The sequence below is a fragment of the Phyllobates terribilis genome, unplaced genomic scaffold (genome assembly GCF_046119375.1).
Source record: "Phyllobates terribilis strain yellow unplaced genomic scaffold, ASM4611937v1 Scaffold_1__5_contigs__length_1240528914, whole genome shotgun sequence".
NCBI lineage: Eukaryota > Metazoa > Chordata > Amphibia > Anura > Dendrobatidae > Phyllobates > Phyllobates terribilis.
The window spans coordinates 727,310,284-727,337,820 of record NW_027362761.1 but is presented as its reverse complement, the minus strand read 5'-3'; the positions used below and the strand labels follow the sequence as shown (position 1 = coordinate 727,337,820).

Below are 27,537 nucleotides of genomic sequence, written 5' to 3'. Positions count from 1 at the left end.
GAAACACTAAAAGAAATCAAGATTAAAAATGTGGTACTCAGTAAGGGTCATTTTTTTCAGACCAAGCAGAGGGAAAAAATTATGGAATCACTCAATTGATTGAACTGAGCAACTTCTGTGGGTTGTACTGTAGACACCGCCTCATGCTACTGTACCTCTAGGGGTGAGAGCAATGGCAAAATGAAAAAGTGACCAAAACAACAGCCAAAAAGGATGAGAACAGAGAAATGGTCTGTGGTCACCACCTGCAGAACCACTCCTTTATAGGGGGTATCTTGCTAATTGCTGATCATTTCTACCAGTTGTCTGTTTTATTTGCACAACAGCAGGAGAAATTGATTCACAATCAGTGTTGCTTCATAACTGGACAGGTAGATTTCACAGAAGTGTTATTGACTTGGAGTTACATCATGTTAAGTGTTCCCTTTATTTTTTTGAGAAGTGTATATATACAGTATATGTGTATATATACAGTACAGACCAAAAGTTTGGACACACCTTCTCATTTAAAGATTTTTCTGTATTTTCCTGACTATGAAAATTGTACATTCACACTGAAGGCATCAAAACTATGAATTAACACATGTGGAATTATATACGTAACAAAAAAGTGTGAAACAACTGAAAATATGTCTTATATTCTAGGTTCTTCAAAGTAGCCACCTTTTGCTTTGATGACTGCTTTGCACACTCTTGGCATTCTCTTGATGAGCTTCAAGAGGTAGTCACCGGAAATGGTTTTCACTTCACAGGTGTGCCCTGTCAGGTTTAATAAGTGGGATTTCTTGCCTTATAAATGGGGTTGTGTTGTGCAGAAGTCTGGTGGATACACAGCTGATAGTCCTACTGAATAGACTGTTAGCTGCTTTTTTCTTTCCATTATACAAATTCTAAGTAAAGAAAAACGAGGGACCATCATTACTTTAAGTCAGTCAGTCTGAAAAATTGGGAAAACTTTGAAAGTGTCCCTAAGTGCAGTTGCGCTACAAGTGCTTCAAAGAAACTGGCTCACATGAGGACAGTCCCAGGAAAGGAAGACCAAGATTCACCTCTGCTTCTGAGGATAAGTTTATCCGAGTCACCAGCTTCAGAAATCACAGGTTAACAGCAGCTCAGATCAGAGACCAGGTCAATGCCACACAGAGTTCTAGCAGCAGACACATCTCTTCAACAACTGTTAAGAGGAGACTTTGTGCAGCAGGCCTTCATGGTAAAATAACTGCTAGGAAACCACTGCTAAGGACAGGCAACAAGCAGAAGAGACTTGTTTGGGCTAAAGACCACAAGGAATGGACATTAGACCAGTGGAAATCTGTGCTTTGGTCTGACGAGTCCAAATTTGAGATCTTTGGTTCCAGCCACCGTGTCTTTGTGCGACGCAGAAAAGGTGAACGGATGGACTCTACATGCCTGGTTCCCACTGTGAAGCATGGAGGAGGAGGTGTCATGGTGTGGGGGTGCTTTTCTGGTGACACTGTTGGGGATTTATTCAAAATTGAAGGCAAACTGAACCAGCATGGCTACCACAGCATCTTGCAGCGGCATGCTATTCCATCCGGTTTGCGTTTAGTTGGACCATCATTTATTTTTCAACAGGACAATGACCCCAAACACACCTACAGGCTGTGTAAGGGTTATTTGACCAAGAGGGAGAGTTATGGGGTGCTACGCCAGAGGACCTGGCCTCCACAGTCACCAGAGCTGAACCCAATCGAGATGGTTTGGGGTGAGCTGGACCGCAGAGTGAAGGCAAAAGGGCCAACAAGTGCTAAGCATCTCTGGGAACTCCTTCAAGATTGTTGGAAGACCATTTCCGGTGACTACCTCTTGAAGCTCATCAAGAGAATGCCAAGAGTGTGCAAAGCAGTCATCAAAGCAAAAGGTGGCTACTTTGAAGAACCTAGAATATAAGACATATTTTCAGTTGTCTCACACTTTTTGTTAAGTATATAATTCCACATGTGTTAATTCATAGTTTTGATGCCTTCAGTGTGAATGTACAATTTTCACAGTCGTGAAAATACAGAAAAATCTTTAAATGAGAAGGTGTGTCCAAACTTTTGGTCTGTACTGTATACATATGCAATTAATAGACAGGTAAGTATTTTGACCATATCATCATTTTTATGCAGATTTTCCAACTCCAAGATGTGTAAACGTGAATGCTTACCGGATGAAGTAGATTAGGTTATGTGTTTTCTGTGTAATGTGGGAGGGGTGGCCTAAGGATGTAAACCCTTTATCAAGGTGTGCAGAATTATTAGGCAGCTTGTTTTTCTCAGGCAAAAAAGAGATTTAATTTACGCTGGAAAGGCAATACTTGTTAGGAGTCTTGCAAAGGGAAACAGCTCTCTTGAAATTGCTAAGATATTGGGTGTGATCACAGTACCCAAAAAAGTTCTGCTGTGAATAGTCAACAGGGTCACAAAAACGTGTTGTGAAAAAATACGCACATTAAGGCCCCCTTCACACGTCTGTTTTGTATGTCCATATGAGGTCAATTTTTAAGTACCGCAAATAAAGACATATGCACACCCATTGCAGTGAGCAGGCCCCTGAACTGGGGTGACCTCAGTGAGATCATCTCAGTTCACCATGAGAAATTTCTCATGGTGTTGCACTGAGCTTATTGAGTTCACCGCAGTTCACCGATTTCTCATGGTGAACTTCAGTGAACTCACAGAGCTCAGCGCAACTGCGATGATCTTACTGATGTCACCCCAGTTCAGGGGCCTGCTCGCTGCGGCGTGTCATTCTCTCCTGCTCTTCAGCATCAGCTGACACATCATGCAACCATTCATGCTGAAGAGCACATGTCGCACAGATGGATTACGGCGTGGGACAGTATGGATTTGTTCCACTTCAGACAGGTGAGGGATATTGTTGTTTTTTATTTTTATTTTTTTTAAAGGGGACACTGGCTTCAGAGGATTAGGTGTTACGGTGAGTATAAATTTGCTTTTTTATTTTAGTTTTTTACAGGGGACAATGGCTTCAGAGGATTTGGTGTTAGGTGAGTATAACTGTGTTTTTTGTTTTTAAATAAATGCGTAAAACAGGGTGTGGACTTTTATTTCAAATAAAGAATTTTTGTCAGGCTGTATGTTTACTTACAAACTTTTACTATGGGGTTAGTAATGTCTTCTAGACACCTCTAAATTACTAACCCCTGGGTTTCATGTCAGCTGCCAATACAAAGCTGACATCAACCCCAACCCTATTACCCCACTTGCCACCACACCAGGGCAAGTGGGAAGAGCAGAGGCTAAGCACCAGATTTAGCGCATTTTATTGATGTGCCAATTCTGGGGCCGCTGAGGGCTCATGTTATTAGCCTCGGAGGAGGCCAAGATCAAAGGCCCCTTCTCTGGCTATTAATATCAGCCCGTAGCTGTCTGTTTAGCCTCTGCTGGGTAGATTTTAAACAACAATTTCTTTTTGGGGTCCCCCTGTAATCTAGCCAGTAAACGCTAATCAAACAGTTGTGGGCTGTTATTAATAGCCAGGGAAGATTTTTGGCTAATGGCCCCTTCCCTGGCTAGTAATATCAGCCCTCAGCAAGCGGCTTTCCCTCTGCTGGGTATGAATAATTGGAGGAGCCCACGCCATTTATTTTGTTTCATTCTTCATTTTACATAGCATGTACTCAGCGGGTGCAGAATACAATTCCCATCATTGTCTCCTGCTCGCACTAATCTTGGCACGAGCAGGGGACAATGATGAGAGCTGCTGGCACCTGGGATCAGCACGAACTGTAATGCTTTTCCCAGGCCCTGGTAAGTTTCACATGGATGGCACACAAATGTTTCACACGAACATGCGGATACATGGATGTCACACGATGTATGCCACACGGATGGCACATACTACATATGAAGGGCACACGGACCACGGATCTCACCAGTACTGGTTCTTCCTGTACAGGAATCACCAGGACATGTGAAGGGGGCATAACTGCCAAAGATTTGAGAAGAATCAGAAGTGAAGCGACCAGGAAACCATTATCTTCCAGTGCTATCATATTCCAGAACTGCAACCTCGTTGGAGTGCCCAGAAGTACAAGGTGTTCAGTGCTCAGAGACATGGCCAAGGTAAGGAAGGCTGAAAACACCACCACTGAACATGACACAGAAGTTGAAACATCAAAACTGGGCAAAGAAATATCTGATGATAGATTTTTTTTTCAAAGCTTTTATGGACTGATGAGAGGAGAGTAACTTTTAATGAACCACTTGGATGGGCCCATGGCTAGGTTATTAATGAGCACAGATCACCACTTTGACTCAGACGCCAACAAATGTGGAGGTGGGGTACTGATATGGACTGGCATTATTAAAGGTGAGCTAGTTGGACCTTTTTGAAGAGACGATGGACTCAAAATAAACTCCCAAGCCTACTGCCAGTTTTTCTTACCAGATACTTTCTTCAAGCAGTGGTATAGCAAAGTTAGCATCTTTAAAAAAAAAACACATGAATTTTATACAGGACAATGCTCTATTGCATGCATCAAAGTACTCCACTGCTTGGCTAAATAGTAAAGGCCTTAAATGGGGTGTCCAGTCTAAAATGACAAGTCTGCAGTCACTCTATGTGACCAAAGACTTGTGAATTCTCACAACGCATGCACTGCGCGCTGTGAGGATTCTCCAGTGTCAGCACTGGGAATGGCAGTCATGTGACTGCAAGTCTGCAGTATGCATACTCCCGGCTACAATCCGATTAAACTGTTTCCGGCGGGCTCAATGGAGGTATATTTCGCAAGGCCGGAAAGAGTCTAGTTGGCTTCTTGCCAGGAATATGCATATCAGAAACTTGAGGTCACGTGACTGCCGTTGTCGGCGCTGACACCGAAGAATCTTCATAGCGCGCAGTGCATGGGCTGTGAAGATTCAAAAGTAGTGAGAGTGACTTCAGACTTTGTTTTAGATCGGACAAACCCTTTAAAGTTGAAAGAATAATGAAATGGCCCCTTCCTCACCTGAAGAACCCTATTGAGAACTTGTGGTACCTTCTTAAATGGGAGATTTACTTCCATCCATTTACGTCCATGGATGGAAGGCATATGACTGTTATTGAAAAGAAGAGTGGCTATATTGATTACTTATATTTTTTGGGAAATGTGAGAAATTAATTTTTTTACATCTTGAGCTGTTTGGTTATTATTGTCACTTTAACACATGAAAATAAAAAATGAGAACATTTAAATTTTTCATTTAGTTACATAATAATTCTGCACACTGTAAGGTGGCTGTAAGACACATAGTGGTTGGGAGATAAACTTGAAGTAATGCTTTAATGAATATAAGACTAAAAGGGGTTAATCGGCCACGACAGGTTGATTAGGAGCAGCTGAACGGCTGCTCACCATATCTCCACCATGGGTGGGATTCACAGGCTAAATTGAGAGCTGTTTTGTCTCACACACATATATGCTGCACATATAGCGGTTGCAGTTCTCCTGGATTGAATGTCCTTTGCTAAAGGACATGGAAACTGGACTCTAAGCCACATGGGCTAACCAGTATTATTGTATGGACTTGTTACTTTATGTTTTACCTTGTGCTGTATTTAAGTTATGTCTTCTTGTGACATGGTTTATGAGGATTGCAATAAACCAGCGGGACTTTAAATAGAAACGGTTCCTGTGTCTACTTCTTTGAGCATCCGAGTGAGTCGACCTACCACAACACTAATAGTTGAACAATAATTCCGCACATAGATATTCTGCTAAGAAAGACAAAACCTCCCTTTTACTCTCTTTTCTGTAAAATATATACATATATATATATTGTGGTAGGCCGACTCGCTCGGCCACTTCCGGAAGTAGACTCAGGAACCCGGGTTTTCTTTGCAGGCATTATTAAACAGCATAAAGCTCTGCACTCCAGCAAAATAAAAATAAACACAGCCTTACTTGGCTAAACAACAAAACAAAAGATAAACTGTAGCAAAGTCCATATATGTGTGTGCGGTTCGCCCACACAGGTTATATCCAGCCTTCAGCTCCCTCCTGAGTGATGACTGTCCAGTCAGCAGACCTTGCCTCTCCAAACACAACACAAAGAGAAAAAAAAAACAGGACTGAACATTTAAACGTTGCTCAGCCACACCCGGAGGTGGAGGTATGGGGAATGACATCCCTCCCATCTCTATGTCATTCCCCTAAAACCAAGCCCTTTAAGTGAGTTAACCCACCAGAATATAACATGCTGGCAGAAAGTTTATTGGCTTCAGCTCACACAGGCTAGCAACCTGTGTGACACATACCTCCCCTCATAAATTATACCAGTGACTGTCACAATATACAGTACAGACCAAAAGTTTGGACACAACTTCTCATTTAAAGATTTTTCTGTATTTTCATAACTATGAAAATTGTACATTCACACTGAAGGCATCAAAACTATGAATTAACACATGTGGAATTATATACTTAACAAACAAGTGTGAAACAACTGAAAATATGTCTTATATTCTAGGTTCTTCAAAGTAGCCACCTTTTCCTTTAATGACTGCTTTGCACACTCTTGGCATTCTCTTGATGAGCTTCAAGAGGTAGTCACCGGAAATGGTTTTCACTTCACAAGTGTGCCCTGTCAGATTTAACAAGTGGGATTTCTTGCCTTATAAATGGGGTTGGGACCATCAGTTGTGTTGTGCAGAAGTCAGGTGGATACACAGCTGATAGTCCTACTGAATAGACTGTTAGAATTTGTATTATGGCAAGATAAAAGCAGCTAAGTAAAGAAAAAAGAGTGGCCATCATTACTTTAAGAAATGAAAGTCAGTCAGTCTGAAAAATTGGGCAAACTTTGAAAGAGTCCCCAAGTACAGTTGCAAAAACCATCAAGCGCTACAAAGAAACTGGCTCACATGAGGACCGCCCCAGGAAAGGAAGACCAAGAGTCACCTCTGCTTCTGAGGATAAGTTTATCCGAGTCACCAGCCTCAGAAATCGCAGGTTAACTGTAGCTCAGATTAGAGACCAGGTCAATGCCACACAGAGTTCTAGAAGCAGACACATCTCTACAACAACTGTTAAGAGGAGACTTTGTGCAGCAGGCCTTCATGGTAAAATAGCTGCTAGGAAACCACTGCTAAGGACAGGCAACAAGCAGAAGATACTTGTTTGGGCTAAAGAACACAAGGAATGGATATTAGACCAGTGGAAATCTGTGCTTTGGTCTGATGAGTCCAAATTTGAGATCTTTGGTTCCAACCACCGTGTCTTTGTGCGATGCAGAAAAGGTGAACGGATGAACTCTACATGCCTGGTTCCCACCGTGAAGCATGGAGGAGGAGGTGTGATGGTGTGGGGGTGCTTTGCTGGTGACACTGTTGGGGATTTATTCAAAATTGAAGGCATACTGAACCAGCATGGCTACCACAGCATCTTGCAGCGGCATGCTCTTCCATCCGGTTTGCGTTTAGTTGGACCATCATTTATTTTTCAACAGGACAATGACCCCAAACACACCTCCAGGCTGTGTAAGGGCTATTTGACCAAGAAGGAGAGTGATGGGGTGCTACGCCAGATGACCTGGCCTCCACAGTCACCAGACCTGAACCCAATCGAGATGGTTTGGGGTGAGCTGGACCGCAGAGTGAAGGCAAAAGGGCCAACAAGTGCTAAGCATCTCTGGGAACTCCTTCAAGATTGTTGGAAGACCATTTCTGGTGACTACCTCTTGAAGCTCATCAAGAGAATGCCAAGAGTGTGCAAAGCAGTCATCAAAGCAAAATGTGGCTACTTTGAAGAACCTAGAATATAAGACATATTTTCAGTTGTTTCACACTTTTTTGTTAAGTATATAATTCCACATGTGTTAATTCATAGTTTTGATGCCTTCAGTGTGAATGTACAATTTTCATAGTCATGAAAATACAGAAAAATCTTGAAATGAGAAGGTGTGTCCAAACTTTTGGTCTGTACTGTATGTAGGAGCTTATAGTATTCCAGAGGATACAGGTGATAATATACTGGATAACAACAGTGGATAATATATCAGATAAGGAGAATTAGGGAGTGGTGATATTTGGATATCATAATGTCAGTGCATATTACTACATATGAGACATCTGCACTCCTTCTAGTGTTTTAAGATCGTGTAGAGCCAGTAATAAAGTTCCTTACTTCCAGCCAATGGGACCTAAGGTTGCAAAGCGCAAGGAAACCTTTGCTGGGTAGGCATCAATGAAATTGGCTGACAGGTTGTGGTATGTGGCCTCCTGTAAATATGGTGCTGCCGGGTGGTCAATTATTTGGGGCTGAGGTGGCGAGTGCTCAGTAGTGGAACTTTCACAACTTATCAATGACCAACCCAGCTACGCTCCCATTTTAACATCCACTCTCACTGCAGGGCTTATCAGTAGCGGAAGGGGATGTTAATCCTGGTAGCTGGTCAATATTGGATGTTAAACGTGTTGAACTTGTATCACCAATGACATGTACCAACGATCCAAATTATAGTTATAAGTGCCGGATTGTTTGATTTCAAAGCAGACAGACCCCGATGCCTAAGACATTTATCACCTATACTGGGAAGTGTATTGGTAAAGCTCCATTTGCAATGCAATATTACAATGAACGAGTGTTTCAAGATAATTGTGCTTTCCAGTTCTTTTTTAATCACCATTTGAAATTTTCTACTAATTAGATGTTGGTGCACAGGGGCTGGACTGTACATGGGGTCTTCTCCTTAATGTGTGTGATTCCCAGCCCCTCCGCCTACCTCTGGTCTTTGAATGAGAGGTCACTGCTGAGATCTCAAAAAGGGTGGAAGGTAATTCACAGACTGGAGGCAGGAGGAGGAGCTGGGGAATCACAAAGAGGGAGGAGAAGATCCAGGATACAGTCCAGCCGCTGAGCACCAAAATCTAATTACCAGAAATCTTCAAATGGTTGGACAAGAGATAAGGTTGGAAAAATGGCGGCACTCGCCACTGGTTGCTTTAAAACAGCATCTTTATTGGGGTAACATGTGTAAGACGTAGAACTGAAGGAACAGAGATGAGCGACAGCTATTTCGATTGAAACACGCTTCTTCTGGCTCATCAATAAGCCGGAAAAAGCGTGTTTCATGCGAAACAGCTGTTGCTTGTCTCTGTTCCTCTAGGTCTAAGTCTTGCACATGTTACCCCAATAAAGATGCTTACTTAAAGTAACCAGTGTTGAGTGCCGCTATTTTTCAACCTTATCTATTGTTCATACATGCAATTCTATTTTGAAACCGAGCACCACCATAGACTATTTTTTCCTGATCGTTAAACAGATTTAAAGAGACACTTCCTATTGAAAGTTGTATGGACACGTGAGCAGTGCCAGCATTCTATACCGCTATACACACTTATAAACTTCAAATGGTGATTAAAGAAGAACACAAAGAACAACAAAGCTGATTTCTTCACCAAAGGTATCAATGTAATCAGTACTACAGCACCATTACTGCCATATCTTTACTTTACATTACAAAATTGTGATGACAGGTTCTCTTTAATTCTAAGCCTAACCCTGCCACTTGTTAGGTGATAGACATTCTGCAGCAGCAATGACTATGAATCACCTAGTGGAGGGCAGAGATGTGGTCACAACTAGTTTCTGAAGACCCCCATGCCTGTCATGGTGGCGCTCCTGTGGTCTGACTTCATGGGAGACCATCGCTTTGTCTATATACTTCAATACCGCTGTACTGCAGTATTTAGAATGAGCACAGGTTCAAGTCCCCCAAAGGGGCCAAAAAAGATAGAGCAAAAATAAAAATGTTTTTAAAAAATTATTAAATTATTCTCCCATTAAAAATAAATATATTGGTACCACTGCGTCCATAAAAGTCCAAGCCATCAAAATATAAAATGAATTAACTCATATGACGAAATGCATACAGTGAAAAAATAACTGAAACACCAGAACTTTGTTCATTCAGTCACTGAAAGCCCATCAAAAAATGTAATAATATGCAATTACCTAATTAACAATTCTAACAATTATATTAATGCAATAATAAGCAATTATCTACCTAACAATTGTATTAACAAAAAAACAAGCCCACACAAGGCTCCGCTGATGTCAAAATGAAAACATTATGTGTCTTGAAAAATGGAGACATAAACCAAATTTGAGAAGGAAAAACCAGAAGCACAAAATCGAAAATTCACCTGCTCATGAAGGGGTTAAAGCCCAGCTTGCTAAATAGCATGCTACAAGGCAGTGTAAGTATTTGGTATTTGGCCTGTACATCCCACAATGTCTATGTGAATACACAGAATCGACATTTTCCTACCTCTTGCTTTCCTTTCATTCGGCACACATGTATGTCTTGATGATTGGATTTCCAGATGAATTTCTGTGTATAGATCAAAGAGCAACAACACAATCAGACTCATGATAATATTATAGATGACTGCTAACATCTCAGAGACAGAGGCATTTTATATGTAGGATAAGCAGAAAAATATTGCAATTTTTGCTGATCACACTCCAGTCCCAGCCAGCTATACCAATATAGTTGTGCCATGGGCGTGATGGGGCATGGTCACATCCGCCCATGAAATTCAGTATAAGTTGCGCCACTAAAGTGGCATAACTTACTCCACAAATGTTTGGCAGCCCCCCGGCTGGCGTACATTTTTGGTGACGGCGCGTGCTGGCTCTATTCATTAATTCATCAGGTTAGTGTTCTCCAGCGAGCGCTTCATTAAGACCGGCGAGTGCTACACCAGTCTTAATGAATCTACCTTTATGTATTGTGTGGTCATTTTATACCATGCTAATTACAGATATAAGGGGATATATTACATATTCTGCTCCTATGGGGATGTGAAGTAGAAAGAAAAATCCTTAATAACACGGGTAGCACTCGTACCTATGATAGTCCATGGGGTAGTTCACATGTCCTTGATTTTCAGTAGACTAAGCAGTCCACGCAAAATTGAGGAGATATTTCAGATTTTGATCCGAATGTCAAATCAAAATCAGCAATGCATGCCTATGGGTCCGTGAAAAAAATGGGACAGCACTCAGATGCCATCCGAGTGTGTTCCGACTTTCATGGACTATTAGATAGGAGAAGGTGGAGAAACTATTTTTTTTTCCATGAATGAGAAAACTGGCCTGAAATCCTTGATGGTCAGTTTTTCTCGTACGTGAAAAAAACTGATGTGTGAATGAGGCAGAAAACAAAAGCAATAAGTTCACATATCAAGAGGCAGAAGCAAAAGCCCCTCAAGTACAAATTTTCCACATCATTTTTTCCTGACCCAAATAAAAGAGCAATCAGGGTAAATTTAGATTATGGTCCATGTCGACTGACTTTGACCAGGAGTTGTTAGGAAAACAGGTAAGACTCCATTCACACGTCTGCTTTTCCATGTATGTATTCATCCCAGTTTTTCACGGATAGAACATGTACTTGAACACGTACCCATTATCGTCTATTGGTATCTTCACATGTTTGTTCTTTGCAGACTAATTGTCTGCAAAAAATAAAATGAAAATATGTCCATTTTTGATCCGATTTGCAGCGTGAACTCACCCATTCAAGTGAACAGGTTCATCCAAAAAATGGATGGCGCTCAGCTGCCATCCAAGTCAACAGGGTGCTGTCCATTTGTTACTGTTTAATGGGTAGGAGGAGCTTGGAAACTTATTTTTTGCAAAGGAGAAAAAAAAATGCCACGCTCATGATAAAAAGCGACACATAGATCAAAAATAGATGAAAATCATATCCAACAGATGATCCAAAAGATAATTTTTTTTTCTCCTATGCTAAAATACAAAACAAACAAAAACAGATGTCTAAAAGGAGCCTTAGAGAAAAGAAGCAGCGGCTTCTACGCTCAGACACTCGGACTGCATTTTTAGAAATGATGCACCATATCCACATTAGGGACCCAGGGAGAAAGAATGTAACAATATAACAACATTCACAATAAAAGCAGCTCATATTTTATTGGAAAAAAATGTTCTTATGCTTTACTTAGTAAATATTTCTCTATTGTGAACAAGGTTTTGAGAAGTGGAGAAGTACCCTGTGTATGAGTTAAAAGATTTATCAGGTTTCTCATCAACATTAGATTTCTACAGAATAAAAGAAATCTATATTGAATGGAAGCATGTACTGTATATCATGAACTCAACATCAACACTCAACACTAAAGAAACATTAGACACAGATGCAAAGATAGTTAAAAATTAATCACTGTGGATCCAATTCATTATTTATTGATTATTATTGTGGGAAGGATTTGGGGTTTCCAAATGTTTTCAACCGATTTTATAAATTGTGACTTTTTAAAAAGTTGCTACATTTTTACACAAATGTTCCTCAGTCTACCTCACTTAATATACTCCAGAGTAATTTTATGTAGTTCTCAAATTTTTGCTACTATTTGGGGTCAGTTTAGTGGAACGTGCAAAGGTTTTAAAAAAAAAGCTAAAAAAAACTCTTTAAAGTTTTGCCAAAAATCCTCCAATGTACCCAGTCTCATTGAAAATCTATATAGAGCAGCTCAGAAAAGCAAAAGGGAGATATCTAACTTTATAGCCTATGTAGAAATCTGGGGTCAGATGATCTCACCTCTCATTTTACAAGGGAGAGAAATATGGGTGATAGATCCTGAAAATCAAAAAACCTGAAAATGTAATATAAAGATAATAGCCTATAAAGTATTTTCAATTTGGAAAATAAAATAAAGAAGTGTATAAAAAAGATCTAAGTACATTTTAATGGCCATACCACAGGGATAACCACATATAACCTCAAATACAAATGAAAGTCCAATAGAATAAGGCCTCTTTGGTATAACCTGAAAAATAATGCAGTGTTAAACAAAAATAGTAAGTGAACAAAAGTATACAACAATTATAAATTACAACAAAGATTACAAATTTTGTAAAAACGATTTATCATCATCAAATTCTGGAAGTAGCATCTTGTGTGTAACTCATTTTAAACTTAAAGGGGTACCCTGGGAATAGAAAAAAAACCATATAACTAAGGGAAATGTCATTATACATAAATTACTACATTACCCTGGCTACCTGATCTAATACTGGAGATACCAGCGGTGCTGAGGTAAGAAGAGGCTGCTCACACTGCTGTCGACCCTGTCTATCTGATCTAATACTGGAGATACAATGGTGCTGAGGTAAGAAGAGGCTGCTCAGACTGCTGTCCACCCTGTCCATCTGATCTAATACTGGAGATACCAGTGGTGCTGAGGTAAGAAGAGGCTGCTCAGACTGCTGTCCACCCTGTCCATCTGATCTAATACTGGAGATACCAGTGGTGCTGAGGTAAGAAGAGGCTGCTCACACTGCTGTCCACCCTGTCCATCTGATCTAATACTGGAGATACCAGTGGTGCTGAGGTAAGAAGAGGCTGCTCACACTGCTGTCCACCCTGTCCATCTGATCTAATACTGGAGATACCAGTGGTGCTGAGGTAAGAAGAGGCTGCTCACACTGCTGTCCACCCTGTCTTTCTGATCTAATACTAGAGATACCAGCGGTGCTGAGGTAAGAAGAGTCCGCTCACACTGCTGTTCACCCTGTCTTTCTGATATAATACTGGAGATACCAGCGGTGCTGAGGTAAAAAGAGGTCACTCACACCATCGCCCAACACTCTCTTTCTGAATGACAGTACATGGTATAGGTATCTCCAAGTCAAAGCGGAGGAGCGTCCTACTGCACATGCTCAGTAGCACATGTCCTAAAATTTTAGGACAGCTTCCAATTCAATTCTATAGTGATAAACCTCCCTAGATGAAACAATTGTGATTTGCTAATTAAACGTATTTAGGAATTAATTTTCTTTGGTTTTTCCAGGAAAACCCCTTTAAGCCCCAGCTAAGAAGTAGCATTAAAAGGTTGGGAAATAAGCAGTCAGAAAGTGAAAATAAACAGTGTATATTAAAGATGATTATTTTCGATATAACAAAATATGTCTATTAGAGATGGCCAAATAAATTTGAGTGGAATTGAATTCTAATTAAATTCTACAAAAATCCGCATTTGCCAAAATGGGGATTTTTTGTCATTAGTTTCTGCACGGATTCAGCAAAATGGCGGCCTTTGACCTCGCGGGTACTTGTGTAGAACCCTTACTGGCACCATGTCACTCGGAAGTACGGCACAGTGCACGAGGACCAAAAATTCCAACGCGAGTGGAGGGGCCGGAGAGGTGAGTGGAGGGTGAGTATAACGATTTCCTTTATTTTTTACATGTTATGTTTATTGTGATTTGGGGTTAGGAGAGACCCCAGAGCATAATAAAGGACATTCTCCGCAAATCGAATTTCCAGGGAAAAAAAGGAGTGAACAGGGGAATTTGAATTTTGCTGCCTGATCTCTAATGTCTATGACTTATGACCCCGCTAAAGAAACTGAAAATATTTGAAGGGAACAGAACATGAATATTTATTATGTGACAGAGTGTAGTAAGTGTAATTGTGGAGTTCTTTACTCACTTTTTGGTACTTCAAATCTAAAGTGTTGGAGTCCAGCAACATTTGATAGAGAGCATCCCTGCAAAAAGAAACAGCTGTATTGACAAGTGTTTATCTGAATACGGTTCCTTTATCAAGCAAACAACATTAACTATCATCTGTAGCAACAATATTAGCAGCCATTTATAGGACGCTTAACAAGAATCTGTCACCAGCATAGTGCTGCCCCATGAGACAGCAGCATAAAGTAGGGGGACAGTACCCTGATTCCCATAGTGGGTCACTTACTGGGTTTCTTGTTGTAGTTTTGATAAAACACTGATCTACTGCAGTTCTTCTAGTCTTCTCAATGATAAGTTTCTCCTGTGTATTCTCAATATCTATGAGCTCCAGCTATTCCCAGCCAACCCCCACAACACCCATAAATTGCCAGCCTTCGTCTTATACACATTGCAGGTAGAAAGCTGTGGGCAGGACTAGACAGAGTTTATCACAGAAGTCTAGCAGATAAAACAGTGAAATTATCAAAACTACAGCAAGAAGCCCAGTAAGTGACACACGGCAGGAATCTGGGTCTCCGTCTCTATTTTATGCTTTCCCCATATTGAGAAGCATAAATCTGATGACAGATTCCCTTTTAACCCTTTTGCTGCCAGGGTTATTTTAACATTTTACCCCAGGAAAGATTTCTGAATTTTTACATGTACAAAAAAAATATAAATGATAAATTAAAAAAATGTTATATTAAAATCCCATACCTATATATTTTCTTAACCCCTTTACTCCCGAAGGTGGTTTGCACGTTAATGACCAGGCCAATTTTTACAATTCTGACCACTGTCATTTTATGAAGTAATTACTCTGGAACGCTTCAATGGATCCCGCTGATTCTGAGACTGTTTTTCAGGACATATTGTACTTCATGATTGTGGTAAAATTTCTTTGATATGTCTTGTGTTTATTTGTGAAAAAATCTGAAATTTGGCGAAAATTTTGAAAATTTTGCAATTTTCAAAATTTTAATTTTCATGCCCTTAAGAGATATGTCACACAAAATAGTTAATAAATAACATTTCCCACATGTCTACTTTACATCAGCACAATTTTGAAACCAACATTTTTTTTTTGTTAGGAAGTTATAAGGGTTAAAAGTTGACCAGCGATTTCCCATTTTTGTAATAAAATGTACAAAACCATTTTTTTTGGGACCACATCACATTTGAAGTGACTTTGAGGGGTCTATATGACAGAAAATACCCAAAAGTGACACCATTCTAAAAACTGCACCCCTCAAGGTGCTCAAAACCACATATAAGAAGTTTATTAACCCTTCAGGTGCTTCACAGGAATTTTTGGAATGTGGAAGAAAAAAATTAACATTTAATAACTTTTTTTCACAAAAATGCTACTTTAGACCCCAATTTTTTTATTTTCGCAGGGGTATCAGGATAAAAGGACCCCAAAATTTGTTGTGCAATTCCTCCTGAGCACACCGATACCCCATATGTGGGGGAAAACCGCTGTTTGGGCACACAGCAGGGCTCGGAAGGGAAGGAGCGCCATTTGACTTTTTGAATGTAAAATTTGCTTAAATAATTAGAGGATGCCATGTTGCGTTTGGGGAGCCGATGATGTGCCTGAACAGTGGAATCCCCCCACAAGTGACACCATTTTGGAAACTAGACCCCTCAGAGAACTTATCTAGTTGTATGGTGAGCATCTTCAACCCCCAGGTGCTTCACAGAAGTTTAGAACATTGAGCCATAAAAATAAAATTTTCACATTTTTCCCACAAAAATGTTTTTCAGCCCCCAGTTTTGCATTTTCATAAGGGTAACAGGAGAAATTGCACCATGCAATTTGTTGTGCAATTTCTCTGAGTAAGCTGATACCCCATATGTGGGGAAAAACCACTGTTTGGGCGCGCGGCAGGGTTCGGAAGGGAAGGGGTACCATTTGACCTTTTGAATGTAAAATTTGCTTGATTAGCGGACGCCATGCTGCGTTTGGAGAGCCCCTGATGTGCCTAAACAGTGGAAACCCCCCACAAGTGACACCGTTTTGGAAACTACACTCCTTAAGGATTTTATCAAGGGGTATAGTGAACATTTTGAACCCAGAGGTACGACACAGAATTTGATAACATTAGGTCATTATATGGAATAAGTTGTCATTAGTCTTGAGCGCAAGTGCTCGCTACTTGAGTTTGCATTGGATACTCGGGTATGCACCAAGTATCGCGGGTGCTCAAGTGGCATACCCGAGTCCCGCATGTTTCACGGTTGTTAGACACCCAAAAGAAAAACATGCGGGGATCGCTCATGCATGGCAGGCAATCACCGAGAGTTTTTTTTGTCTGTATAACAGCTGCAAAACATATGGGGTGGAGACTCAAGTATGTCACTCGAGCACCTGCGATTCTCGATGCATACCCGAGCACCCGATGCAAACTCAAGTAGCGAGAACTTGCGCTCAACACTAGTCGCCATATCGTCGTCATTTTTTTTTCTTTACTTTTGAAAAAAATCCCAACCCCAACCCTAACCCCAACCCTAACCCTAGCCCAACCCTAACCCTAGCCCAACCCTAACCCTAGCACAAACCTAAACCCTAGCACAACCCTAACCTTATGTTACACCCACGCCGCCTAAGTTGAGATAGGGGCGAGACCGGTAATATGAATTCGTTGGAATTCTGGGGGAACCATTACTCAAGGGGACCATAGGCTGCAGCTTCTCTCAGGCACACGATAGATTCAATTGCTGACCAGACACATCTGACAAGAGTCTTCATAAACGGTAGAACAGTAACATTTAATGAGGAACGGCCAGTGCAATGCTAGTGTTTCTTTGAGCAACAGGCTCCAGTAATAACAGGACAGTCTCCTTTGCAGCACAGCAGTACACAGTCTATTATCCGGTAGCACAGTACAGCACACTTCTATGCGTACACAACCACAGGCTTTTCCTTCACAAGGACTCAATAGTAGATAGCATTCTTTATCCTGCATGGAGATGGAGACGGTGAAGGGTGTGATGAGGGAGATGATCTCTTTGACATTCTTCCTGCCAGTACTTATCTTTCTGGCTGATAATACTCCACACTGTTAGCTCAAGGAGTCTAATTAACCTTTGTTTAGCTTCCCTCCTGACCTGAATTCTGTTCCCTTGCCTTCTGTGAGATACCGATCATAAGACACCTTTCTCTTTGGCTTCGGCCAGACCATAAACAACTTCCCCACAATCCCCCTGGGGCTCTGCTAAAACACTCCCCTTCTCCTGTGACTGTGTTAACCCCTCTAGTTGCTGGATGCTTCAGGGGGAAAAACACTTTCTGTCTCCTGTGCTTGTGTTACTTCTAATAGTTGCTGAATGCTTTTAAAGCAACAGCACTACTTCAGCATGTCACACTCTTCCCTCCTTTTTGAATGTCGTCCTCGACATTCGTCTTAATTGGTCAATCTGACCAATTCTGAGACAGTGGTGAAAGTGGGACAACTTTATATACAAATTGGCATTGTCAAATTGGTATAACCTTCATAAACATTGATAACAACCTAATCTTACGACCTTTTTCTTGTAGGATGCCTGTAATAAATAAACAATTAACACAATTAAAACAATAAGCATCTCTTCAGCTGGAGCTTTTCGTACGTCTTCAACCAGCTCTCTCTCTCTATGCTTTAACAGTTCTTTGTTTCTACAAAGTCTTGTAAGGAAAATCAAAGCATGAAAACAAGCCTTTCCACCAGGCAACATCTTCCATACTGACTCTCGGTGGTGAATACCACTCAAGTGGGCTTACCTGGTCCGAGGGCAGAGATACCTGTTTCCAGTCGACAATCCTTGGCACTTGACTCGGTTCACCAAGTGTCTCATACGTCATACGCATTGCATTTTCCTGGCCTGTACTTGATGCTGAAATTGAAGTCAGCTAGTTCAGCGACCCATCTCTGACTCGTTGCATTCAGTTTGGATGTAGTAAGGACATAGGTCAAAGGGTTGTTGTCAGAGTATACCTCAAACTCTTTGCTGTAGTAGAGATAATCTCTAAATCGTTCACAGATAGCCCATTTGAAAGCCAGGAACTCCAATTTTCCGTAATGTAGATGGTAATTCTTCTGGGCATCTGTCAACGTTCTAGAACCGTAACCGATGACTCTCATTTTTCCATCTGATACAGGGCAGCTTCCAGTCCAACTTGAGAAGCGTCACAATGAAGAACAAATGTTCTACTAGTTCTTCCAATACCTCCTGGTGGTCTGCTGTCCAGAGAATGGGCTGTTGGGACGAAACGGCGTGGTTTCTTTTAAACCCGTCCTACCCGCGTTCTTCTTTTTCTCCGTGAGTGTTGTTGTCTCTGTCGTCCCCCTCAAGAGGAGGTATAGTGGGGCAGCAATCCTGGAGAAGTTCCGAACGTAAGTACGATAGTAGAAGTGGAATCATAATATCTGCCTCATCTCCCTGACGGTAGAGGGCCGCTTGTCTTTTAAGGCCAGTACCGGAGCGATTTCTGCTGGGTCCATAGTATATCCTTCTCCAGACACAATTTTCCCTAGAAATCGGACTTGTTTTTTGAACAGTTCACACTTCTTTGGGGTCAACTTAACTCCGTGTTGTTGATACCGTTGAAATACGGTCCTCACGTGTTCAACATGCTCCCGGAAGGTATTGCTGTGTACCACATTGTCATCCAAGTACGACTGGCAGATATCGTCCCTCAATCCTTCTAAACATGTCTACATGCTCCTCTGGAATTCTGCTGGAGCTGAACTGAGCCCAAACGGTATGCAGATCCACTCATATAATCCCCATGGTGTGATGAATGCTGTCAAGGGTCTACTTGCTTGCACCACCAGCACCCCTGCCTTGTGTTTCGTGATGACCTCACTGATTACATTATAACCCAGGATAGGATCCTCTGCCACGCTCTGATCACTGGTCACAGGAAAAGGTACCAAAAGCTCGATGATGTTGCTGTTCTTTGAGGCCCTGAGTTGGAAAGTCACTTCCACCCAGCCTGTGAAAGGGATTTCGGTCTGCTTTGCCGTGGAGTTCCACTGGTCCCAAGACTTATTTTAGTGACCGAAGGCAAGTGTGTGGCAGGTAGCGCCTTCTCCATTCTTCATTTAAAAGGATCGCTTGGGCTCCTGTGTCCCACAGTGCTTTTACTAGGAGTCCATCTAGCTGGCACTGTATAAAGCACCTTTCACCGATTAGGCTGATGAGGCTATCTTTACTGACCAAGGAATCCTCCTCCCAGGAGTACATCGTTTGACCTCCGCACTGGGCATTAAGTAACTGATGCCCCTGTCTCCCTTGCAGCTGTTGTAGACGGGAACACACTTGGGGATAGTACTGATGCAGCCGTTTTACCTCATGCGCCGTTCTGGGGTTTGGTGAGATTTGGATTTGCTTCTGGGGCCTCCTAAGTGTCACGGTTACCAGTCACCCCACATTGGTAACCTCCTCTCTTTTAACCCAAAATACCGTGACCATTGGCATTCCTTGGCATAATGTCCTTCCTCACCACATCTTAGACAGTGGACACACACCATACTCTGATTTGATGAACGGCACGCTTCACAAGCCGGGTATCTTCTGTTTTGGAACCCACTCGTGGGTCTGAGGGATACCGGTTCTGGCCTGAAATGAATCAACTTTTTCACCTCAATCAACTCGGCTCGCAGTTCTCCTATTACTTCCTCCCAGTCAGCGCTGGCGGTCCTCTCTTTTTTTGGTGATTTAATATTGCCTCTCGGAGGTGGCACTGGAGGGTCTCTATGATGATCTTCAGACTGGCCACCTTCAGCTTTCCAACTTCAGCTGACTCATTTTGGTGATTTTAGGAGCAGAGCCTTTCTTTAACTTCTGTTCAGTCTCTGACTCCAAACTAGTGGCCTCATTAATTTTTTCAATTTGGACTTCATCCAAAATGCCAGGATCTTCTAGGTACTATTTCAGCTGCAACTTGATATCTTTGCTGATTAATCCCATTCCCAATGATCTCAAGAACTTCTTCTGGACTAGTCCAGCATCAAACTTCTCTTCCGCTTCTACATCTCTGGATGCAAACAACAGTCTATCCTTCAGTTTAATTGTTCTGAACAAGAAACTTTGGGGTGATTCATTATTTTTCTGTGAGAGGTTAATGAGTCGGTGGAACAAATCTGAAGTACTCTCTTCTTTATAGTGCCCTTTTAAAATCATCTTCAGCTGTTGCAAGGTCATAGCAAGAGACCGGAAGGCGTGGACAAAACACCGGGAGGACATCGGAAGGTGAGTATAATCTTTTTTTTTTTTATTTTAAATTCTTTTTTTCACAGATTCTATGGTACCCAGGTCTGGATGAGAGTCTCCTCTCCTCTACACCCGGGTACCATCCGCACATTAGAACGCGCCAATTACGCAAGTACAGATGCAGTCTTGCGGAATTGGCGCAAGTCAATGGCGGCGATTACGCTGCGTGTAATGGACATGCTGCGTATTTTTGAGCGCAGCATAAACGCTGCGGAAAAATACGCAGCATGGGCATTTAAAGTGCGTAATTGCATTGGAGACCATGGGGGAAGGTTTACCAAGCGTTTCCCAAGCGTTTACGCTGCGGAAATTCCGCAGCGTAAACGCTTGAAAAGCTCATCGTGGGCACACAGCCTAATAGTAGGTCCCTGGCCTATTAGGTGTTAAAGGGGTGGTCCACTACTATAATAATAATTTTTATTTATATAGCGCCAACATATTCCGCAGCACTTTACAATTAAGTAGGGACAGTTACAGACAATATAAACAATACAATGAATCACATTTGAACAGTTACAGGAGGAGTGAGGGCCCAGCTCACAAGCTTACAATCAATATGGAAATGGAGGGGACACAATAGGAAGAACATTGTCATCAGCCAGTATCTGTCTAAGGGCAGTTACCGTGTGGTATTTGGTGCATGGAGGGTGTGGAGACAGATGAATACTCAGGGGCAGATTAAGATTAATATTTAGGGGAGAGTTAGGTTGGTGAGTTGAGGTGGTAGGCTTGTCTAAACAGATGTGTTTTTAAAGCACGTTTGAAGACATGGGGGCTAGATATCATTTGGGGCAGTGCATTCCAGAAAACTGGCGTGGCATGAGAGAAGTCTTGGAGACAGAGGTGTGAGGTTTGGATTAAGGAGGATGTCAGTCTTAGATCAGTTGCAGAACGGAGGGCGATAGATAGAAATGAGGGATGAGATATAGTGCGGTGCAGAAATGTGGAGAGCTTTGTGAGTGAGAGAGATGAGTTTGTATTGTATTCTGTGGTGAATGGGTACTACTAGGACAATCCCTTCTCAATCTGAATGTTTGTCATGAAAGTTAAGTATAAGTGTCTTTATTTTATCGGTGCCAAACATTCAGGTCAAGAAGGGGTTGCCCTAGTAGTGGACAACCCATTTAAAGTGAAACTGTCACCTTACAAAATGCTATTAACCTGCAGACATGGGGTTATTTTGCAGGTTAATAGCATTGTGAATCTGCCCGACGTTCGCACTTAGACCCGCGCTGGCAGGGGAAAATTAACTTTATTCCTCCCGTCAGAAATCAGATTTCAGTCACAGGGACGGCGCCTGTGCGGGTTCAGTCATCACTCTGTGTACAGAGCGCAGCAGCTGTAACCGCACCCCTGCACTGACTGACAGTCGGCCCTAATAAAGAGCTTGCTGTCAGTCAATGTCAGGGGCATTATGACAGAAAATACCTAAAAGTGACAACATTCTAAAAACTGCACCCCTCAAAGTGCTCAAAACCACATTCAAGAACTTTATTAACCCTTCAGGTGCTTCACAGGAATTTTTGGAATGTGGAAGAAAACAATGCACATTTAACTTTTTTTCACAAAAATGTTACTTTAGAATTTTTTTTATTTTTGCAAGAGTAACAGGAAAAAATGGACCCAAAATATTGTTGTGCAATTTCTCCTGAGCATGCTGATACCCCATGTGTGGGGGGAAACCACTGTTTGGGCACACGGCAGGGCTCAGAAGGGAAGGAGCGCCATTTGACTTTTTGAATGTAAAATTTGCCTGAATAATTAGCAGACGCCATGTCGTGTTTGGAGAGACCCTGATGTGCCTAAACAGTGGAAACCCCCCACAAGCGACCCAATTTGGCAACAAGACCCCTCAAAGAACTTATCTAGATGTGTGGCGAGCACCTTGAACAGAAGTTTATAACGTGGAGCCGTGAAAATAAAAAAAAATCTAACTTTTTCCACAAAAATTATCTTTTAGCCCCAAATTTTCACAAGGGTAAGAGGAGAAAATGGGCCGCAAAAACTGTTGTGCAATTTCTTCTGAATATGCCGATACCCCATATGGGGGGGAAACCTGCTATACCTTGAAACCTGTCTTCCCTGCAGACACAAGTTACTTTGATCAAACTAGCTTGCTAGGGCCTGGTGACCCGGATGTCATCACGACGACATCGGGTCACCATGGCAAAGATCGGGACCCTGTGCTGTCAGACGGGTTGCTGTCCCTCTGCTCACTCGCTAAATGCTGCGATCACAGCGGGCGCGATGTCGTAATAATACATACCTGATCCATAAGGCCCAGGGCACAGGGACATATTATTACGTACAACGTCAGAAAGGGATTAAATTAAAAGTGTAACATGTGCAGAGCCCATACAAACTACCTAGGCCAATATCTACATTTTATATATCCTTATAAAGTCATCAGAACTGGAAAGACCAAACATCTGGTTTTACTCCGGAAAATTCACATCTGGAATGTGTCACTTTAAATAGCAATAACTTTTGAATGCCAAGTCCCAGTGGGTCTAAGATTGTTTTGTTTTGTTTTTTTCATGACACATTGTACTTTACTGTAATATTAAATTTAGATTGATATGTTTTGAATTTATTAACATAAACCCTGAAATTTACTATAATTTTGAAAAATTTGCAGTTTAAGTCATAATACATTTTTTGTGACACTTTGTATTTCATAGAAGTGGTAAATTTAGGTTGATAAGATTTGAGCTTATTTATGAAAATATCAGAAATTTGACACAAAAAATTGTAATTTTCAAATTTTAAATTTTTATGCTCTTATAACGCAAACTACAGAAAATAGTTAATAATTAGCATTTGCATAAGTCTACTTCTCGTTGGCATTATTTTTCAAAAATCCTTTTAAGTTTTAGGATGTTAATAGTGTTAAATGTTTAGCAGCAATTTTTCATTTTTTTTTAACTAAATTTGCAAAGTCTATTTTTTATTGACCTTTGAATTTTGAAGTGACTTTCAGGAAACCCCCAATAGTGATACCATTTTAAAAACTGTACCCCTTAAAATATTCAAAACAGTGTTCAGGGAGTTTGTTAACCCTTCTGGTGCCTCACATTGGATTGAAAAATGAAAAATTACATTCTTTCAACTAAAATGTTGCTTTAACCTAATATTTTTAATTTTTACAAGGCATAATAAAAAAAATACAACCAAATATTTTTTATGCAATTTTTCCCAAACATCGTGACACCCCATATGTGGTTGGCATCTGCTCTCTTGGGCGCACAGTAGGGCAATTTTGTTTTTGGGATAATTATAATTTCAGAGATACCACAGTTATTTAGGTTTTTTTATGTTTTGTTACTAGTGATGAGCGAGCATGCTCGCTACTGCTCGGTGCTCGCCCGAGCATCTCACTGCTCGAGATGCTCGGCGGGAGCTCGGGTCCCCTCCCTGCATGTTTGGCGCTCTTTAGAGCGCCAATCAACATGCAGGGATTGCCTGCCACTCATTGTAATGCCGCAGCCATGGTGGTTGTGGCATTACAGTGATTGGATGGCCGCACAGCGTCATCAGGTCTATATCACACCTGGATCCACTGTGCTCGTCACAGTCACTCCGGAATCAGGCAGAGTAGGGAGAGGTGCTGCTGCGTCAGGGAGAGATTTGCTTGTGTATTTAGTGATGAGCGAGCATGCTCGCTACTGCTCGGTGCTCGCCCGAGCATCTCACTGCTCGAGATGCTAGGCAGGCGAGTATTTTCGGGGTTGCTCGGCGGGAGCTCGGGTCCCCTCCCTGAATGTTTGGCACTCTTTATAGCGCCAATCAACATGCAGGGATTGCCTGCCACTCATTGTAATGCCACAGCCATGGTGGTTGTGGTATTACAGTGATTGGATGGCCGCACAGCGTCATCAGGTCTACATCAGACCTGGCGCCGCAGTGCTCGTCACAGTCACTCCAGAATCAGGCAGAGTAGGGAGAGGTGCTGCTGCGTCAGGAAGAGATTTGCTTGTGTGTTAGGTAGTGTAGGGAGAAAAACCGTATATTACACATATCCATCTTAACAAACAGTCCTTCTGAGGACTAATCCATCTGCAGAGATATCAAGCAGGCAGGGTATATAGGCAGGCAGTGTATATAGCAGACTGCAGTTCATATAGCACAAGAGACTCCATTCCAGTTCTGCCTTCTGCTGCTGTTAGATATTTCTATACAAAGGCCCAGGTCTCAGGGGCCAGGAATACTTTTTTTGGATCTTAATCCTCATTATTTGCTTAAAAAGAAATCCAGAGAACACCGTTGTTCTGCGTCATTTACTTGTTGGCACTGCAGAATACAGCCAGGTCCTTTCCATATTACAGCGCTAGAAATCCAGCTATTTAAAACTTTGTTTTCTCCATCACACGGATCACATATATGTTTTCAGAAAATACTGCCATTTTTGACCTTCATTCCAATTTTTTTTCACTGTGTCAGCGAAGTTTTTGACACCGGTTTGCTGTTCAAACTAGTTAACTACAGGCCAGGTATTTAAAACTCTCTTTTCTCCATCACACGGATCACATATACGTTGTCAGAAAATACTGCCATTTCTGGCCTCCATTAAAAATTTCCTTTATTGTGTCAGTGAAGCAATTCACACGAGTTTGCTGTTCAAACTAGTTACCTACAGGCCAGGTATTTAAAACTCTGCTTTCTCTGTCACACGGATCACATATACGTTGTCAGAAAATACTGCCATTTCGGGCCTCCATTAAAAATTTCTTTCAGTGTGTCAGTGAAGCAATTCACACCAGTTTGCTGTTCAAACTAGTTACCTACAGGCCAGGTATTTAAAACTCTGTTTTCTCCGTCACACGGATCACATATAAGTTCGCTCCAAACTCTGTCATTTGTAGTGAGCGTGGAAGATACTGTCCTCCATTTAAAATGGGCAAGGCACGTGGCAAGGGACGGGGAACTGGACGTGATGGTGATGGTGCATGCAGAGGCCGAGGACAAGGCCGTGGGCAAGCTGAAATTGTGCCACAACAAACAACCACATCTTCTCGCCCAACCTTCCTGTCCCAATTACTAGCGGACAGCAGCACACCAATATTGTACCCAGAGCAGTGTCAAAAGGTTGTTGGTTGGATAGTGGATAATGCTTCCACTCACTTAGCCCCACCACCACCACCGCCACCCTGTCTTCCACACGGTCAAGTCTCAGTAGCCGTGAGTCTGGACCGCATATTCCTCACCCTGATCCTCCTTCCTCCCACCATTCCGAGTGCCCGGAGACAACTGATCCCACACTTGGACACTCTGAAGAGCTGTCCACTTTTCCATTTATAGATTCGGGCCTCTCGCCCGGTCCACTTGAAGCGGGGCAAGAGGAGATCGCATGTAGCGATGCCAAAATATTTGAGCAGCCACGGTCACACGAAGGCGACGGCGGGAAAGTGTCACAAGAGGTGGACGATGATGAGACACAATTGCCAGAAAGTCAGGAGGAGGACCAGGGTGCGGAAGTGGAAGACGAGGTGATGGATGATATAGTAACTGACCCAACCTGGCAGGAGGACATGCAGAGCGAGGACAGCAGCACACAGGGATAGGGAGGCAGAGCACCCCAACAGGCAGGAAGAAGCAATGTGGTGGCTGCAGACAGAAGGCAGGCAACCGTTCCCCGTAACACCAACACGAAGGAAGTTGCCAGTACAACTGTTAGGTCTTCCCGAGTCTGGTTGTCTTTTAAAGACTCTGCCGATAACCCCAAAAAGGCCATTTGCACCACCTGCCAGGCCAGCATCAGCGGGAGTGGCAAAACGACCAGCCTGACCACCACCAGCATGATCAGGCACATGGTAGCAAATCACCTGACTTTGTGGGCCGAACCCCAGGGTCCAGGAACAGTGTCTGCGGGTGGCACCATTGCTTCTTCCGCTGTTGTGCATGCAAGCCAATCCCCTGTCCATGGTTCATGCGAAGATGCCTCCTGCCCTGCACCTGTCGTTGCAAACTCTTAAGTAGCAGTATCAGGAAGCACGTCCATATCCTTATCCCAGTGCAGCGTTCAGTTGTCCATACCCCAGTCCTTGGAACGCAAGCTCAAATATGCAGCCAACGCCCCACAGGCCACACTACTAAATTCTCACATTTTACGACTGCTTGTGCTCGAAATGTTGCCTTTTAGGCTCGTGGAGACGGAAGCATTCCGCAACCTGATGGTGGTGGCCGTCCCTCAATACTCGGTCCCCAGTCGCCACTATTTCTCCCGGTGTGCCGTCCCCGCATTACACAAGCACGTGTCCCAAAACATTAGCCGTGCCCTCAACAACGCAGTTACCGGGAAAGTCCACCTAACCACGGACACGTGGACAAGTGCTTGTGAGCAGGGACGGTACATCTCGCTGATGGCACACTGGGTTAACATAGTGGAAGCCGGGACTCAGTCGGACCTTGGGACGGAACACGTCCTCCCGACGCCAAGGATTGCGGGCCCTAGGTCAATCAGGGTTGCCCCCATGGTCTACAGTTCCTGCAGCTCATCCTCCTCAGCCTCCTCCTCCTCTTCAGCCTCCATTTCCAAAATGACCACATCAGTCACAAGCTGGAAGCACTGCAGCACTGCCTCGGCCAAGCGGCAACAGGCTGTGCTGAAGCTAATATGCTTAGGTGACAAACCGCACAATGCTGAAGAGTTGTGGACAGCTCTGAAAGAGCAGGAAGATCTGTGGCTCACACCGCTGAACCTACAGCCAGGAATGGTCGTGTGTGACAATGGCCGGAACCTGGTGGCGGCTCTGAGGCAAGGCGAGCTTACACACGTACCACCCCTGGCCCAT

The 27,537-nt window shown here is 42.6% G+C and overlaps 1 protein-coding gene across 1 annotated transcript in view; it reads right to left on the bottom strand.

The window, feature by feature from the left end:
- Positions 1–27,537, bottom strand: part of SEMA6B (semaphorin 6B) — a 229,896-nt gene that overhangs the window by 154,507 nt on the left and 47,852 nt on the right. The window contains exons 4-5 of the mRNA XM_073686360.1: positions 14,469–14,526; positions 10,281–10,343 (exon numbers count right to left, since the gene is read on the bottom strand). Coding sequence (XP_073542461.1) covers positions 10,281–10,343; positions 14,469–14,526 — 121 coding nt within the window. The remainder of the gene's footprint in view (positions 1–10,280; positions 10,344–14,468; positions 14,527–27,537) is intronic.